The sequence below is a fragment of the Ischnura elegans genome (assembly GCF_921293095.1).
Source record: "Ischnura elegans chromosome 13 unlocalized genomic scaffold, ioIscEleg1.1 SUPER_13_unloc_4, whole genome shotgun sequence".
In the NCBI taxonomy this organism is placed as follows: Eukaryota; Metazoa; Arthropoda; class Insecta; order Odonata; family Coenagrionidae; genus Ischnura; species Ischnura elegans.
The window spans coordinates 4,954,193-4,971,450 of NW_025791660.1; the positions used below are offsets into that span (position 1 = coordinate 4,954,193).

Here is a 17,258-nt window from a genome sequence, read left to right on the forward strand (position 1 = left end):
TTTCCATTCCAATGGATCATTTTGAAATTTTCAGCAGTCTATTTTTTCCGCATTCTTCGTCTACATGTAAAATTTTCTTTGCATAGTGTCAATAGTTTACATTTTATTGGCCTCTAATGAAAAAAGTTACGTCGTTGGATTTACGGCGCCGCTGCGGCGCTCAGTATTTCCTCGTCCCTACGTCAGGGACTGCACTCTCAATGTTAATGTCGAAGCATTTATGTTTCGTATGAAATACTGTAGTCTATTTATAATATTATTATTTAATTTTCTAAACTTTATAAACAAAATGAAATTGTTAAACAAAAGGAAAATATAACTATAACAATTTTGCTTTCTATTTTCGCTAGGAATCATAAAGTTTGCCTCGATATAATTTTCATTGACAAAACTTCATCTTTTCAAAACAATAATTCATAGAATCTCATGGCTAGCCAAAGTTGTTTTTTCCTGGGTCTCCTACTTAGTTTTGCTTGTGCTGAGAACTTCCTCGTCGCTACGTCAGGGACTGCACTCTGAACGCTAATGTCAAAGCAATTATGTTTCGTATGAAATGCTATAATCTATTTACAATATTATTATTTATTTTTTTTAACTTATAAACCAAGTGAAATTATTTAACAAAAGGAAAATGTTACAATATCAATTGTGCTTTCTCTTTTAGCTAAGAATCATTATGTTTGCCTCGTTATAATGTTCAGTGACAAAACTTCATCTTTTTGCAAGAATTATTCATAAAAACTCTTGGCTAAGCTAGGTTATTTTTTCCATGGCTTCCGTCTTAGTTTTCTTGGGCACCTTCTCCGCTCCGCGTCCACGTACCTGCCGTGGTCATAGTCACCTTTGAGTAAATCCCAGTGTTACTCTGTTTAGAATTACACCAAGCAGCAATTCTAAGAAAATTTTAACACAATGCATTATCCGAATTTGTAAAATAATGCTTCCTCACCGTCGTGTGAATATTTCTCGTTAAATGAGCAACTGTAACTTGCCAGGAGATTCAGAGGTTTCACCGACTACCGTGAAGAACACATTGCACGGTTACTGTTATATGTCTTGTACCTCTAATTCAAAAATATTCCTTTGCGGCAACGATAGTCAATGCAAAATTGCTGACGTTTATATAATTACCGATGACGCGACAGTTTACCATTGGGGTGAAATCAAGATTACTACCCAACTAATTGTGTTATAGAAAATAATTTCTTTTTCCTGACCATTAGTTCAGTATTTACATGGTAAAAACAGTTTCATGATGAATAGGAGAATAGACAATTTACCGTGAAGTGAAAATTTGTAAATATATTTCTCGTTTCTTTGTGTACTCAAATGCACAGATATTTTATTCATTGGGATTTTACTAACGTGAAGGGGTAGGTGAGGAAGAGAAAGGAGAAGGAATGCCAGGTTGGTTGTTTTGAGGTGAAGGGGTGGTAGTGTGTCGACTGCCAAGGATCAGGGAATACCCAGATCGTTAGGCCAGGTAAGAGTAGAAACCCCTTATCGCGAAAAAGGTTGGGAGTGCAAGGAGACAATTAGATACTTTTGCCTGCTTTTTCTTTATCTTTCCATCGCTGCATGAGGGACAGGGAACCAAAGCCTTGTCAAAACGCCTCGCGGTGGCCCTCCCTTCATTCCAAGAAGGTCCAGCTCGGGTGGGTCATTAGGGTGGAGAGAAGTTCAATCAACTTTTGTGGGCGGGGGGAAGAAGGCGGTGAATGACGAATAAGGAAGCTTAGTGGGAAGGTATGGATAGTCTCAATGGTCTCAATGTTTGGGTCAGTGAAACGCTACGGAATGAAAAGGTGAGGAAAGTCCTCCCAGCTTGAAGGTATTTTTGTCACCCCAGAAAATTCTTCCTTCAGTCCCTCACGTAGAGCTGGACGAAAGAAAATAGGCGCCTGTTCCTTCTTCCCTACCACCTATAACCCATACTTCTATTATTTTCTTGGATTTCCCACCAATCCAGGAGTAAAACCTCATCTGGTACACTCCCAATCACATTTACTCGTCCATCTCTAAGGAAACGTCCTCAGTGAGGGAATGGGGCTCCGCGGTCGGAAAAAAATACCGGCTCTTCTACCTCCACCTTCGAAGCGGCGTTGGGTTGTTGGATACGTCGCTAATTATCCCATATTCGTTATATTACAAAATCTATAGGACTTTATTTTTTATTGCAGGTTATGAGCTCCCAGAATATTTGTAAGATTTGCCTTTATCGCCAGAATCCTGTAAAAATCACGAAAGTAACACTCGTCTCTTCTCACTTCACCTACAGCTGTTTCATTATTAATGTTTAAAAACTTATCCTTCAGTATACACTACAAAGATAAAACATATGGGTGGACGCAGTGAAGCAAAATTATGTCATATGGGCATAAACGAATTTTATTCGATACTCATTTTTAGTATTTAGATACATAAAAATATAAGCATTAAAAAGCAGAGTTAGTCAAGCACTGCATATCAGAAAAAATATTTCAAACAACCATTACACACTAAATTAAAACTTTCATTCGAAAATAACAGACAAAGGGAGCAGAAATAGATAGCACTACGGCAAAAAATGGAAAAGAGTGCAGCGTTCAAGATTTTTTGTTATAACTTCCACAAGAATTGGTTAAATCTAGCAAAACATGGTGAGAAATAAAGATAATAGATTTATTTGCCATTATCAATCAGAAAACTTGTAAATTCTGGCTAACTTTGAAAGATAATAGCAAAAAATGACGCGGCGCCGCTGCGGCGCCGAAAATCCAACGACGTAACTAAATTTGTAAATCCATATGAGGGTTAAGGGAGAAATTTCCATGAGAGTCCAGAGCACAAATGTAATAACACACATTCATGGAAAATTAATAGGGTACATAACGGAGGATAACTTAAGTGTATTTTGGCTTGTAATTTAGTTTAGAGACCAATATAATAGTTTTAAAATTTTGACAAATAAAAATAACTAACTCAGGCAAGATAAAATGGAAAACCATTCTGAGTAAAAAAAAGAGAAAACTTTGGATATACTCCTTATAGAATAAAGGTAGTACAGCTTCAATGGGAAGATATGAAGGTTCACTAACTCTGCATGGAAAATTAATAAGTAGGGATAGGAAAATTTCGCTGTTTCAAATTTTGTAGATTTGGCAAAAAGTGTCCTTATAGAGGAAGTTACAACATACCACAAAGTGACTGGGGAAATGGCTTTTTAACTAAAAAAAATCGCGAATTATGTCCAAAAACACAAATTTTTATTTTTTTGGGGAAAATGGTTGAAACTATCATTTAAAAAACAAGAAAACGCAATACATTGCACGGAATGTTTTCAATTCGATTAAAATGAACACAAGTGCAAGTATTCCTTAGGTACATGGAAGACAGCAGTTTCTCTTAGCATGACTAATGTTACGATACAATTGCGGGATGATGGCTTTGTGTGTTTTTAATTTGCAGTGATATAATGCGATAGACAGCGGATCTCCCATCTTTACTCTGAAGGAATAACTGTCTATTTGCTCTCCAAGTCAAACAATGGAGGAGCAGCATGCATCGTAGCCGGCCACTAAGACCATTGGAGTACAACACAATCTATCAGAGGTGCAGTTTACATGGCTAAACGTTTCCCTGTAAATGTTAAACAGTATTTTTTGTTCAAACATTGGTTATATAACCCCATGTGGGAGTAGGTTTGTGGTCAGCACAAGACATACTAGAGCACTATAATGTTTTATTGAACTCTGAGACCTGCTTTCTGAACACTCACCTAGTTACCTTCGATTCATGGAATACTTAATTTAGCACTTGCATAATAGGGAGCTACATGCAATTTGCTCGTCTTCCTTTTACCTCTCACCAAACAAGAGATATTTTAACTACTCCAAACAGAAAAGACAAAACTCTAAGGTAACTCCACAAATGCCATTGAAAACTAATTAACCTTTTTGTGCCAACCGTCTGGTTGACCCAATGGGCAATATCATACACGGAATATCTGACATTGGATATAGCTGTCATGGAATTTTCAAAGCAGATGAATGGGAAGGGAAGTGACTGCTGATGCAGCCATTGTCGGATGCATTCAGGCCCAGCCCGTCACTCCACTTAGCGAGACATTTGGGCCACTCCTCGGCAATTATGCCCCACCCTCCCCATATTACACTTTTTTTGTACTTTCAAATGAATTCTTTGTTCTGTTTTGTGCATAAACAACTTTTAAATGAAATTTTATCATTAAAAATGATAAAAATCGGAAAAAAAAGTCTTAGTACCTTTAGTTTACTAACTTTGTTGTCATTAACACTAAAAATTTGTTTAAATTCGACAATGCTATAAAAAAATTAGTAATTAATTTGTAAGAGTAAATTTTAGAAAAAAACACATACCATGTTTTAAATACCGAGGTAACTCCACCCCAACAAGGAGCTTAGCACAGACAAACGTTAAATATTCTTAATCTACTTGTAGCATGGAAAACATTTTCGTATTGTAGGCACTGGTAGGAAAGACTTGATGCTTTTGGCAAAGCACTATATCACATGACCTTAAACGGCTTCTTGTTGGGTTGACGCCATCCTTGTGTCCGGCCATCCTTTAACTATTGCATTAGATGCTTTTTTGAAAGACTGGAAAGTTAGAAAACAACATCGAGATACCTTAAAGCTTCCAGGGACAAAATAACTGAAGAGGGATTTAAGAAAGAATAATCAAATAATAATTTAAGTAAAGTCCACTACCTTGCAGTATCTAACTTTCTAAAAATAAACTCTGATTGCTTCATCAATACTGAGATAATAAGAGTGCAATCATGCAGGCTAGTAAACAATTACACAGTAATTAAAAATAGCATTGCAAAAATTTATAAATAACCTGTGAGATTACCCCATTAACAAACACCTTTTCCAGTACAGACATTTGGGTTATTGAAAAGGAAGGCACTATACAAGCATTTTAGATGAAAGTAAAAAGCTATAGAGATAAGGATGGCAACGATTAATCGTTTAACGCAAATAATTGATTTTTCTCTTTCGATTAATCAAACAACAATAAGTAACCAATTAATTGAATGATTAATGTACTTTGATAAAATTATTAAAAATAATCAAGAATCAGAAATAATCAACAATTATTTTTTTTTATTTAAACTATGGCTTCATATTACGTATTTCATTTTGTTAGGAATGAGCCTGGGAAAGTATCGACATTTCTTTAAGAAAAAGTGCTTTCGGAATTTAACCGACGATTTAGCAAAGCTGAAAATATATTTCTGCCGGCTCTGGCAACTCTTCTCATTCCCCGATTTCATAAGATACATTCTCCAATCCTTAAGCTGTAGCGTTGGACTTTATTCGGGATTACCACCGGTTAAGGTTCTCCATCTCTGCCGACGTTTCGATGGCCGAGTCGTCCATCGTCATCAGGGCTTGTCTTTGCGTTGAGTGATCCCACTTATATAGTATGAGCTCCAGGTCAGGTGACTCGTGATTGGTCCGCCTTTTCCCGCCTTTTTTCCCGGGCTTCGCTGACATATTTAAGCACCGGTTTCCAGGAATTGCTTAGGGCGTAACCAGCATCACGGTTCATGGTGTTAGTCGTCGTCCGAATTAAAATAGCTTCCTTGGTCAGCCTTTCCCAGAATCTGTCCACACGGCACAGGACCTTCGTGTTCTCTCAGCGAATGGCATGGTCGTGTGATATGCTGTGCTCAGACACGGCGGATTTTTCGGGTTGGCCGAGCCTGAAATGCCGCTGGTGTTCCTTCATCCTGGTGGCGATAGTCCTTCCTGTCTCACCGACATACACCTGGCCGCATTCGCATGGAATCTGGTAGACCCCTGGTGTCATGAGGCCGCAGGGGTCCTTGGCCGTCACTAGTTGGTTTCTAAGTTTTGCAGGTGGGCGAAAATAGGTTTTAATATCATACCTCTAGAGTATTCTAGCTATTTTGCATGAGACGGTCGAGACGAAAGGTACGCCAGCAAATGCTATTGGTTTTTCTCCTTCTTCTTAGGTGGCGGTGTTGTGGTTGGTGAAGGAGCTTTTCAGGGCCTTGGAAATGTCTCTTCCGTGGTGGCCATTCTGCCGGAAGGTCTTCTTCAGATGAAGTAACTCCTTGGGGAGACTCTCTGAGTCACAAATTGATTCGGCCCGATGGATAAGGATGGACATGACTGCTGCCTTATGGGAAGGATGATGATGACTTCGACCGTTAAGATAGAGGTCGGTGTGGGTCGGCTTCCGATACACGCTATGTCCTAATCTTCCATTTCCCTTCCGATAGATGATTATGTCTAGGAAGGGTATCCTGTTGTCTTTTTCCGTCTCCATGGTGAACTCTATATTGGGGTGCTGGCTATTCATATGATCTAAAAATTGGTTGAGCGTATCCGGTCCGTGTGGCCAAACGATGAAAGTATCATCAACGTACCGGAAAAAACATTTCGGCCGCAGAGAGGCGGTGACAAGAGCCTTTTCCTCGAAGTCCTCCATGAAGAAGTTTGCAATTAGCGGGGAGAGTGGTGATCCCATGGCGACTCCATCGGCTTGCTAGTAGAATTCTCCATCGTACTTGTAATATGTAGTCGTTAATGCGTGATGAAAAAGTTTCACCGTGTCACTTTCAAACTTGGACTCCAGCAGTCTCAGCGTATCCCGTGGAGGCACTCGGGTAAACAGAGACACTACGTCAAGACTTATCATTATGTCGTCTTCACCAAGTTGAAAATCTGCAAGGGCCTTCACGAACTCTGATGAATTCTTGATGTGGTGATCACAGTTGCCTAGATGCGGTGATAAGATGTTCGTGAGAAATTTCGCCAGGTTATAGGTGGGTGATCCAATGGCGCTCACGATTGGCCTCAGAGGCGCGCCATCCTTGTGGATCTTTGGCAGGCCGTAAAGTCTTGGAGGTGCGGGTGCTGGAGGATGCAGATTCTTGGCGGTGTCCGTGGGGAGGCCGCAACTCTTGATAAATGCGATCGTTTTCCGGGTGACGCAGTCAGTGGGATCGCGGTGAATTTTCCTGTATGCCTGGTTCCGTAGAATATCCAGTATCTTTTGGTGGTAATCTTCAGAGTTCATCAGGACGGTAGCGTTTCCCTTGTCAGCTGGCAAAACTTTGATCGCCTTGTTCCTCTGTAGCGCACGAATGTCGGCTTGCTCGCTTCTTCGTAAATAAGAAATACGCCACTGGATTCTTCAGTAGACGTTGGCATCGAAAACATCAACTTGGAATGTGGCCCTCGTGGCCTAGTAAATTAATAGTGTGTCCCATCACACTTATGTAACATAGAGCACACAAAACCTCATTGGAAAATGATTTATATCTTTCAGTCAAAACGATGAACATTTTTTCAGATAAGATATACATTTCCCTCCTTGACCTTGGCAATAAGAGCCACAAAGTCACTCTGAGGTGCTTACCTATTTTGCAATATAAACACTCCTCAAAAAACCTACTAAAACTATATTATCTTTTTTTCAGCATAATATCTCACTTTAGAATTTGGTTTCCAAGAAGGTAATTCACTGCGTAGCATAGATTAGCATTATAAGTACCCAGCATGGGTATCACCAGATAAATACAGCATGAGAGCTGTTGGCTGGTGCCTACGGCCGTTTAAATACCAATTCACATCATACAATGGTGCCTATCATACAATCTTTTCAATAGAAGCTATTTCGAAAGCATGGCTGGGCCAAGCTATTTGATCAATGTGCAACATAAATAAACGTTTCTGATAACTTTTCACATTACTCATGTTCACTGAGTGTATGTCATTTGTTATTTTAAAAAAATTCCAGGTGAGGGAATTAAACTGAAATGCCATAAAAATGAACAAGCACCATCATTAAATTCATGACTAACGATTCCATGATCGCCCTATTTTCTACCAATGCAACTGATACTTCAGAAGAATATCTACATGAATGATATTGTTGCCAATGGCTCTCGGGAGCAGCTGTGCGTTCCACTTTGCCAAGCGAGCTGTTGAGTCCATTGCAGGTCATATCATCACATGACGAATGATATTGTGCAAAAATGCACAAAACAACATGTGTGTCATGCGATTAGCTTAAAATCAAAAGGTTAGAAGCACCTGTGCCAATTTTTAGGAGCCGATGCTTCTCACCTATCATTTATTTTTGCAACAAAGAGCTGTGAATGGCAGAATTTGTGAATGGGACTGGAGCTCTCATTAAGCTGACATACACAGAGCTGTGAAGGCACCCTTACTCTCATTATCTCTTCAGGTTGTCAACAGGTACAGTTACACAATCAAAGTTTTTTTCATTTACTAAACTTAAAATTTGTTATTTCTAACAATCATCACTTCATATATTAATGAATAGATTTTTATGATTACCAAGAATATTTTAAGCATACCTTTGCAGCGTCACCTTCCTCAGGAGATGGTTCCTTCTTCGCCTCAATAAGCTTCCAGTCGAGGCCTGTCAGGACGACTCCCCTGCCCTCATCATCCACCTCTTTACCTCCAGAGGCCATTGAGGTCTGGGGCAGCAAGAGAATCCACAACCAGAATTATAAAAGACAGAGATACAGAAATATAAAAATTATAATCATTACCAGTTAGTCACAGGAAGAAATTTCAATTTCAGCATTTCAGCACTCATCTGCATACTATACCACAAACAGCCTTGAGGAAAGTAGTGCTAAGAATTTTATATTTTGTAAATTACGTTTGCAAGTTTGTCACAAAGGTATCTTTGTTATAGGTGTAACGCATCTTTTTTTTTTCAATACAAAATCTCTGAAATAATCCACAGAGCAATAGACCAAGGTGTTGTTACCTCCAAATACCACGTTATTAATAATGATATATTGCGTACGGAGATCCTTTTCATGAGATAAAAATGCCGCTACGTAAGCATTAAGATTTACAAAATACATACATTGCCAATATCAGAGAAAAAAATTAAGTGCATTTAAGGCAATCATTTAGTTCATTATCATCCATTTCAGTAATTTAAAATAACGTAGGCAAGCAAGATTAAGTGATAATAAATTTATACGTGATGATGATAAATCAGATGAACTGTGAATGTAATGAGAAAGAGAGGATGGAGGAAGAAAAAACGAACTTTCTAAAACCCCTAAAAGGAAGATGGGACAATTAATTGGCCATACCATGAGATTCGATAGCCAGATACAGATCATATTCTAAGCACAGGTGGACATGGAGAAAGGTAATGGATGGTCCTAAATTTGTTTCATAGAACAGGATATTACAAATGTTAAAGAGAAGAAATACATTAACACATAAAAGGTATGCAGATAAAGACTTGTGTATCAGAGTACTGTGTGAAACCAACCTCAGGAATGCTGACATATGATGGTGATAAAATTTACGTACAATTCAATTTAGAACATGCAACAAATAGTTCACACCTGATCAGCAGAGGCATGTGGCATCAGGTCATTACTGGCCCAATCAGTGCAATCATATTCTTCTTCATCATCACTGCTCTTATCCATTTTTACTGAAGAGGATGTGTATATTCCCGTGCCACTCTAATAGAAAGAGAATTGCCATTAAATTGATACACATTTAGACCAATTTGCGCAAGAAATAAAACTGATCACAACCGAAACCTGAATTAACAGATGTCTGTAGAAGTAATAAATTACCTGATTAATGACTCCTACTGCTTCAGGGAAGGTCAACTAAATTTTTGGCCAACAATATACAGCCCAATAGTTTATCTGCCTTCTCATTAAACTGAATAAAATCTTACTCAGTTATCACAAAATCCATACCCACTACATTCTGATTTTGGTGAACATAAATTGCGACCCCAACATCCATTGCCCCCCACAATGAAGGAAAAGCCAGTTACATACTTAAGCAGTCTGTTGCCCAGGCGTTACTCAGCACAGGCGATCACAGCACCGATTGTAGAGATGGCTGTGGTTCCCAAAACTTTGGTTGAAGAATATTTTCTTATGAATAGGGTGCCTGGTGCATGCACAGGCTGCACCACCAAGTTAAGGAACATCACAATGACTTCCAGCACATTGGATTTAAACAGACACAGGAATAATTTACTTATCGATTTAATAACACTTCAGAGTCATTTGGAGATTAAAATAATAATTGGCACCATTCAAAAATTTACGGTCTTTAAGGTTGGTTTCCTCTTGAATATCCCCCAAAGGTAACTCTCTCCAAACATTATCACCTTACATCACTTGCAAGATAGCGAAACAAATAAAACAAAATATGACTCCTGTCATAGCACAAAATAACACTGCAGCTGGCACCATAGACTGGTACATGAGGATTTCCTCTCCACTGCCACATGGTGGGAAGCATCATGCGAGAAATAAAACTCTCAGCCTGAAAACGATTGGGCGTGAGCAGATTGATGCAAGGAAATCGATGAGTGGGCATGGGACTGAACTTACTGATGGGGGTGGATCGGGTGGTTCATCGGAGAGGACCTTTTTAGGCAACGCCTGAATGCAAAAAGACATGTCACCATGCAAGCCTCGCGCAGGTTGGCTATCCAGGAAATTCCAGGGAGGGAAGAAGAGGAGGGAGAGGAGAGGAGAGTTGTAGGCCCAAACCGGTTTTTAGTGCATTTTGTCGATCGCAGAATAACAGAAAAATAAAATTTTCGGTCAGCTGACCTCGCGGTGGAGACTGTGACAAAATCATCATTAGGAAAGAATTATGTTTGGTGGACACAGCTAGTGGCTGCAAAATCCAATTCTCTGGCTAAACAACCAAATACAACAAGCTGAACTTGATTAGGATAAATCACTCAAATTGAATGATTGCATTTCGTACATTGTGGGGAGCAATAGATGTTTGGGTCACAATTTATGTTCACCAAAATCCAAATGTAGCAGGTATGGATTTTGAGATTGATTGAACTTGATTAGGATAAATATCTCAAATTGAATTATTTTGTTCATTTTGAACCATTACATATGGGGATCATGATTCAAATCCCAGTTGTATTCAGCTGCACCTTGCTCAGTGATCATGACATCATGATCACCATGTGAGAGCATACTTGCTGCAAGAGTAGGCATCATGACCCTCGCTTGTTTTCCTCCCCTCTGCTCCGTGCTGATCCAAAGTGAGCAAGCTGTTTCTACTCCCACTAAAAGGTCAACTGTGCCATGAAGTCAGAACACTCACTCACTTAGTGAGTAAATGCGAGTAACTGGTGCAGTTCATTGCACCCATTGTGCTCATTACAATGAGTGATTCATTTAGAATAATTCATAAATTCACAACACACTCTTTTGAAGTTATTTACTGTTTATAAAGTCAGGAAAAAGGTTGGTCGTTTCTCCTAAGTGAGGCTGGGAATGTTCCAATGTTCCACAGAGGAAGGGATTTACATCATAAAAACACTGGGCTGAACAAGGAAAGAGTGTTGACTCACCATGTCATCCATTGCCAATGGGTCTATAGCATCACTTTCAATTCCATTGGGAGCTGTCCCACGCAGCACTTCACCATTCTCTTCTCCTAAGGGATCCATGTTCTCCTCTTTTACATGAAACTAGAAGAGAATGCTGTGTGTCACTCCACGAAATACAATTAATAATAATGATACAAATAAAACCTCCTCTTTTATCACAAAATACTCATCCTAGTCAAATGCAACTATGCCTGAGATTTTTATGACCAACTTCAATGAAATTTCTGACATGATAGCTCTTTTCTCTCCAATTGAGCCTAGGAGGGCTCCTATTGTGCTCGAATGCACCTATTCTGTTAATAATATTGAATCACTCATTTTGAGCAATTTTTTTAAATGAAAGACAAAGCCCTACAATACTTGTTCAAATTTGATCAAGTGAGGGAAAAGTTTGTGTTTTTTTGCTCAGTCATACGAGTAGTGCTCCACTGAGGAATGGATTTGTAACATAACTAAACTGTGCTTAACAAGGAAAGAGTGTTCACTTACCATGTCATCCATTGCCAATGGGTCTATTGCATCAATTTCAATTCCATCAGGAGTTGTTCTATGCAGCATTTCATTATTCTCTTCTCTTTGAGATTCTTTATTCTCCACTTTTACATGATACTGAAAAAGATTGCAGCACAACTCTCAATTAAGTCCTAATAATTTAAAATTTAAATAGATAAAATTTTTTGGAGCTTTCCACACGGCAAATAGGCAAAGAGTGGAGAATGACCCTTCCCATACCCTAACACCGGTGGCTGGTACTCAGGGTGGAAAATAACACAAAAGGGAATCATGACATAACATTACGTCATCAGCCACTCGGTAGTGGCTGCCATGATGTAGATGTAGCGTCACGAGCACGGAACGTGTAAACAAGGAAAGTGTTCACTTACCAAGTTACCAGTTGCCATAGGGTCTATTGCATCACTTTCAATTCCATCTGGAGCGGTTCCATGCAGCATTTGATTATTCTCTTCTCTTTGAGATTCTTTATTCTCGACTTGTACATGACACTGAAAAAGAACGCAGCACAACACGCAATAAAGTCCTCATAATAATTACATATTTTAAATAATATTTAATGTAGTACAAGTACGTATGTCCTCAACAGACTCCTAACATCAAAACCTTTATCCATCAGAACCAAACTTTGAATGTATGAAACCACAATAAGACCGATCCATCTATATAGAGCTGAATCAAAACTTATCAACAAAAGAGCAGAAAAATTTATTATTATGTATCTTTTAATATGAAGTTTTTAGAGCAGATTTTTGGACCCGTAAGACAAAACGAAATCTGGAAAATAAAACAACAGGAAACTCAGGCAACATTTCAACTTGCCCAACATGTTTGCTGAAACTTAAGAACTGCAGATGGCGATGGGCTGGGCAATGCTAAGACAGATAGAGGCTCTAGTAAAACAAGTCTGGGAAGAAAATCCTGATTGAAGACAACCTCCAGGAAGACCGAAAAAAAGATGGAAGGATTAGATATTGATTGATATAGAAAATGGGAGTCAGCAAGGAGGAGGCAGAAGATAGAAGAAATTGGAGGCAGACAGTTGGTGAGGCTAAACACCATTTAGGCATTAAATGGCCATGGGAGAAAGTACGTAGTAGTACACCCAGTAATTGTCACCAACCCAGGGGTTAAATGTTTGAACCCCACATTATGTCTGTAAAAAAATGCAAGACACCCAAGTTTCAGGGCATCTATCGCATAAATGACTCAATTAATTTCAATGCAACAAACAGCATATGAAAGAGAATATATTTCTACTTTGGTCATTTATGTAAAAAAATTTCCACCCCATAATACTTCCTGTACTAATTTTTTCAAAATATGTACCCACAATTTTTTGAGTGTATAATGAAGTTGCCCAACTTTGTGGTCTATATATTCCCATATTTTCATTCCAATAACTAGGAATTTTGATGCAAGAAAGCCAGATCTTTTATGAACTATTATTAAATAAAAATTGGTTATGCGACGAAAATTAACGAAAATTTTTTAAACAATGCAAATATCATCTCTGTTGAATTTGAAACCAATTAGCCCATTGAAAATTTATTGGTATTGTTGTTTGCCGTGAAATGTAATTAGGTGTGTATATCATACACATTAATTGGCAGCAATATATTCAATACAGTTTGATTATTATTCTTTTTTTTGCTCTCTGGTTGTCGGTTTTGCTCTGCCTAGTGAGGAAGACCAAAACAAAACAACAGAAAAGAGAAAGTCTCTCAAAGCCGTGCACAGTTGCCATATGGATGCATTGTACCCTGGTAGTATATGAATCGCCCACTTGCTGCATCAGCCGAGTCGGTGGCAACCATGCACCTCTTTTCTCCACCCTCTCCCATGATGGAGCTGCCAGTACAGGTGTAAAACATTTAGATAAATATTAAGCGATGTTGACTTAATCAGCAATATTCAATGCAAGTGTTATCAATACTAGTATTAAAATCATTGTACAGCATACATCAGTACCAATCTATTTTCAATTTATCCATTAGTTTCGATGTTAGCAAAGATTTTCATTGTTTACAACAAATCTATCAATTTTTGTGGTATAAACAATTTTTTTCCTACAAATTTTTAACAAAAGATATGGATTTCCTCTATCAAAATTCCACATATCTGGATAGAAAACTGTGAGAATACCAGGTGCTCAAAGAATGATCGTAGGCTTTCCTGGCATATTGAATTGTGGAAGGCTACTCTGGATTTCCACCGGGTCAGGTTGTCAAACTCCATCTCGGCCGACGTTTCGATGGGCGAGTTGTCCATCGTCTTCAGGTGCTCAAAGTTGGGCAACTTGATTTTACACAAAAAACAGGTATTATTTTTAGAAAAAATTAAGTACAGGAAAAACCATGGGGTGGATTTTTTGAAGTAAATTATTTGAGATAGAAATAAATTCTCTTTCATCATTTTTTTGCATTTAAATTGATTACCTCATTTAGACCATACATCCCTTCAAACTCAGGTATCTTGCTTTTCTTTTACATATAGTAGGTGGGTTCCTGTGTACGGATACTCTAGAAAATGCACCAACAGCATCATCATCACTTCTTGCCACTAGAATTATGTAGCTGATAAATAAAGACAAATTTACATCTGTAACGATTATCTCAAATTAAAGCCATTCTGGCTGACATAATCCATCATGATGGATTATGTCAGCCAGAATATCATAAGTGCTAGCCAGCTCATATTGCATTCTGTTACTGTGGTAAACTACGAGCTTATGAAACAAAAAAAAAAGCAAAATGCAGGAGAAAAGACCTTAATGAACCCGCAACCAGTTGAGAGCCTCACAAAATACTTATCTTCTTAAAAGGAAATCAGGGTCTCCCACAAATAATTCTTTCCATCTAATATTTGTAACTGAAACAGACATTCCCACTGAACACTAAAGATATCGTCACAATAAGTACCATGGTAAGTGAGAGATGCATTTTAGACAGTAAAATTTAAATTCTGTGAACCATTGGATGAATTTACTGTGGCTATTTCACAGCAATGCACATAAAATAACCTTTATCATCCTTGCAGTCCAAAAGAGGACCAACTAATGGTTTCCTTTACGACCCGCCAGTCCCTTTCGGGATCAATGAGACACACTTCATTTTTAATCGGCTAATAATGAGTTTCATCGCTCGAGAGTTCACTTGAGAGCCGCTTATATTTTAAACCAAGGTCATTTAACATTGGCCGTATAGTACAACTTAACCCTTTCGAGACAGCAGAGTTTTTGTCTTAGCATGACTGCTGTACTGAGCCCCAAGAGACTCTTCTTTCTCGTGGTACGGAGCATTTTTGGAGGACATTCGTTAAGAAGGGTCTTGCGGAACCTTTTTCGACCCCACCTTGCTGGAACTCTGCTTTATCTCAAACTCCAAGGGTAGTTGTGCACCCTCCTTTCCGGGTTTACGACCATACCTGTGGCAATGTTATGCGGTCAACTTAATTATTGCTTATACGTATTTAGAATACGGATAATTGTTGCTTGCACATAAATTGCAGACTTTGAATTGAATTCCTCATTTTTTTCTGAACATTGTCAAAATTTAAGTGAAGTTCTACGGTCAATATTAAAGCATTGAATGCAACAACAATTTCCATGTTGACGTTTATACATAACTTGAGATTTAAGTTAATATTTATCATAGAATTTCGTTTAAAAATTGTAAATTCTGTTCAAAAGACCAATAATTCAATTCTTAGTCTATTTTCCTTGAGAAATAAACAATTATTCATTTGGAAAACTGACTGGATAAACAATAGTATAACTGCTTTCCCTTACCGCTAAGAGGGGTTATAAAAGACAAGGGGTCCGGGTACATGCTCCCGGATTCTGAAGCTTATTCCTAAACCCCGCAGGGTTGAGTCCCAAGACAAAGACAACGTAAACCCACGACCGTCCTAAGTGGGGGAGAGCTAGAAAATACACATACGGCTTTTGTTCTCCTGGCCAGGAAAATGTCACACATAAATATAGGGCTGTCGTCTCCCGGGTTAGGAAACGTCCACACATGTATATATGTGTGTAGTAGGGAAAAGGTTAAATTGAATTATGAGTAAATGGATAAGCATTTTACCTTCTATCGTACAACTTATGATGCAAATGATAAAGAAGACTCCCCATAGAAATGCATAAACTTATGCTAGGCACACCTATTTTCATCATACAATTGATATATTATTATAACAAAAGCAAAAATAATGAATCTTTCAACATAGGTTTTACCGTGTATGAGACTAAAACTTACCAACATATTGGCAGTGGGCAGTTGGATGTCTGGCACAGGAATGAATATTTCATTTGGTTGGACTGAGCATGCTTTCTCTGAAGTGCTTACAATCACATCACGAACGCAGCTCTTAGTTTCAGCAGAAGACCTCAAATTGTCATGAACTGCCCCCTCTCCTCCAATACTCTGCAAAGAGAGTAACACTGATACAGCCACTCACCTACTTCAAAATCAACAAATAAGGAATGCTGATAATCACGATGAAGCAGGATTTTTGCAATTTTATCAATGCCATTAAATAAAAATTGAAACGTGTCTGCAAATCAATCAGCCATAAACTACATGGCTGTTAGAATCAACATTGGGCAAGAAGATTCTTGTTGAAACTCAGGTCATACTATTATGGCTTTATTATAGCATCACATGGGCCATGAGAAGGCCCTCAAATCGTGCCATTCACAGCAAACTCATGTAAACCCTGGAATATCAAGGTCATGCAAAGTATCTTAACTCCCTTCTTTTAAAGTTGCAAGCTAGTACATAAAATAGAAATTTAGGGTGACAATTTTCACAGGTGAATTACATTTATGTGTACATTCATTCAAGGGTACATTCATGGGTTCATTTATATGGACAATTACTAGTAAGGTGAGGTGGTGTTAAGTGCAACCTCACTCAAGAAGATCGTATTTCCGTTCGCGAGTCATGTGGCGGTCGTACAACATATTCCACATATTGCAATGGAACCAGAGCCGACTACTTCGAAATATTTATCCCTCGAATTCTTGTTCCACACTCTTAGAAAATATACCTTTCAGTTCATCTCGTAGTTGTTGTTGGTTGTGAGGACAGGTAACACCACAGTTCCTTCATTATCTACGTATCAGAGGTGCTAGGTAAGAACTATATCTTGTTTTCTGTTCTTCATGGATTAGTTTTCTTGGTTACTTTAAATTTTAGAACTCGGATCATTACATTTAGTTTAGATGGGGGGGTCGCACATTTCCCACCATATCCAATCATTCTTTCCTTACAGGGCTACAGGATTGTAGTATGGCT

The 17,258-nt window shown here is 38.4% G+C and overlaps 1 protein-coding gene across 1 annotated transcript in view; it reads right to left on the reverse strand.

Moving 5' to 3' along the window:
* Nucleotides 1-4,387: 4,387 nt before the first annotated feature.
* Nucleotides 4,388-17,258, reverse strand: part of LOC124173296 — a 158,312-nt gene continuing 145,441 nt past the window's right edge. Inside the window, exons 7-12 of the mRNA XM_046552815.1 lie at nt 16,218-16,385; nt 12,333-12,452; nt 11,938-12,057; nt 11,410-11,529; nt 8,378-8,503; nt 4,388-4,616 (exon numbers count right to left, since the gene is read on the reverse strand). Coding sequence (XP_046408771.1) covers nt 4,536-4,616; nt 8,378-8,503; nt 11,410-11,529; nt 11,938-12,057; nt 12,333-12,452; nt 16,218-16,385 — 735 coding nt within the window. The 3' untranslated portion in view covers nt 4,388-4,535. The remainder of the gene's footprint in view (nt 4,617-8,377; nt 8,504-11,409; nt 11,530-11,937; nt 12,058-12,332; nt 12,453-16,217; nt 16,386-17,258) is intronic.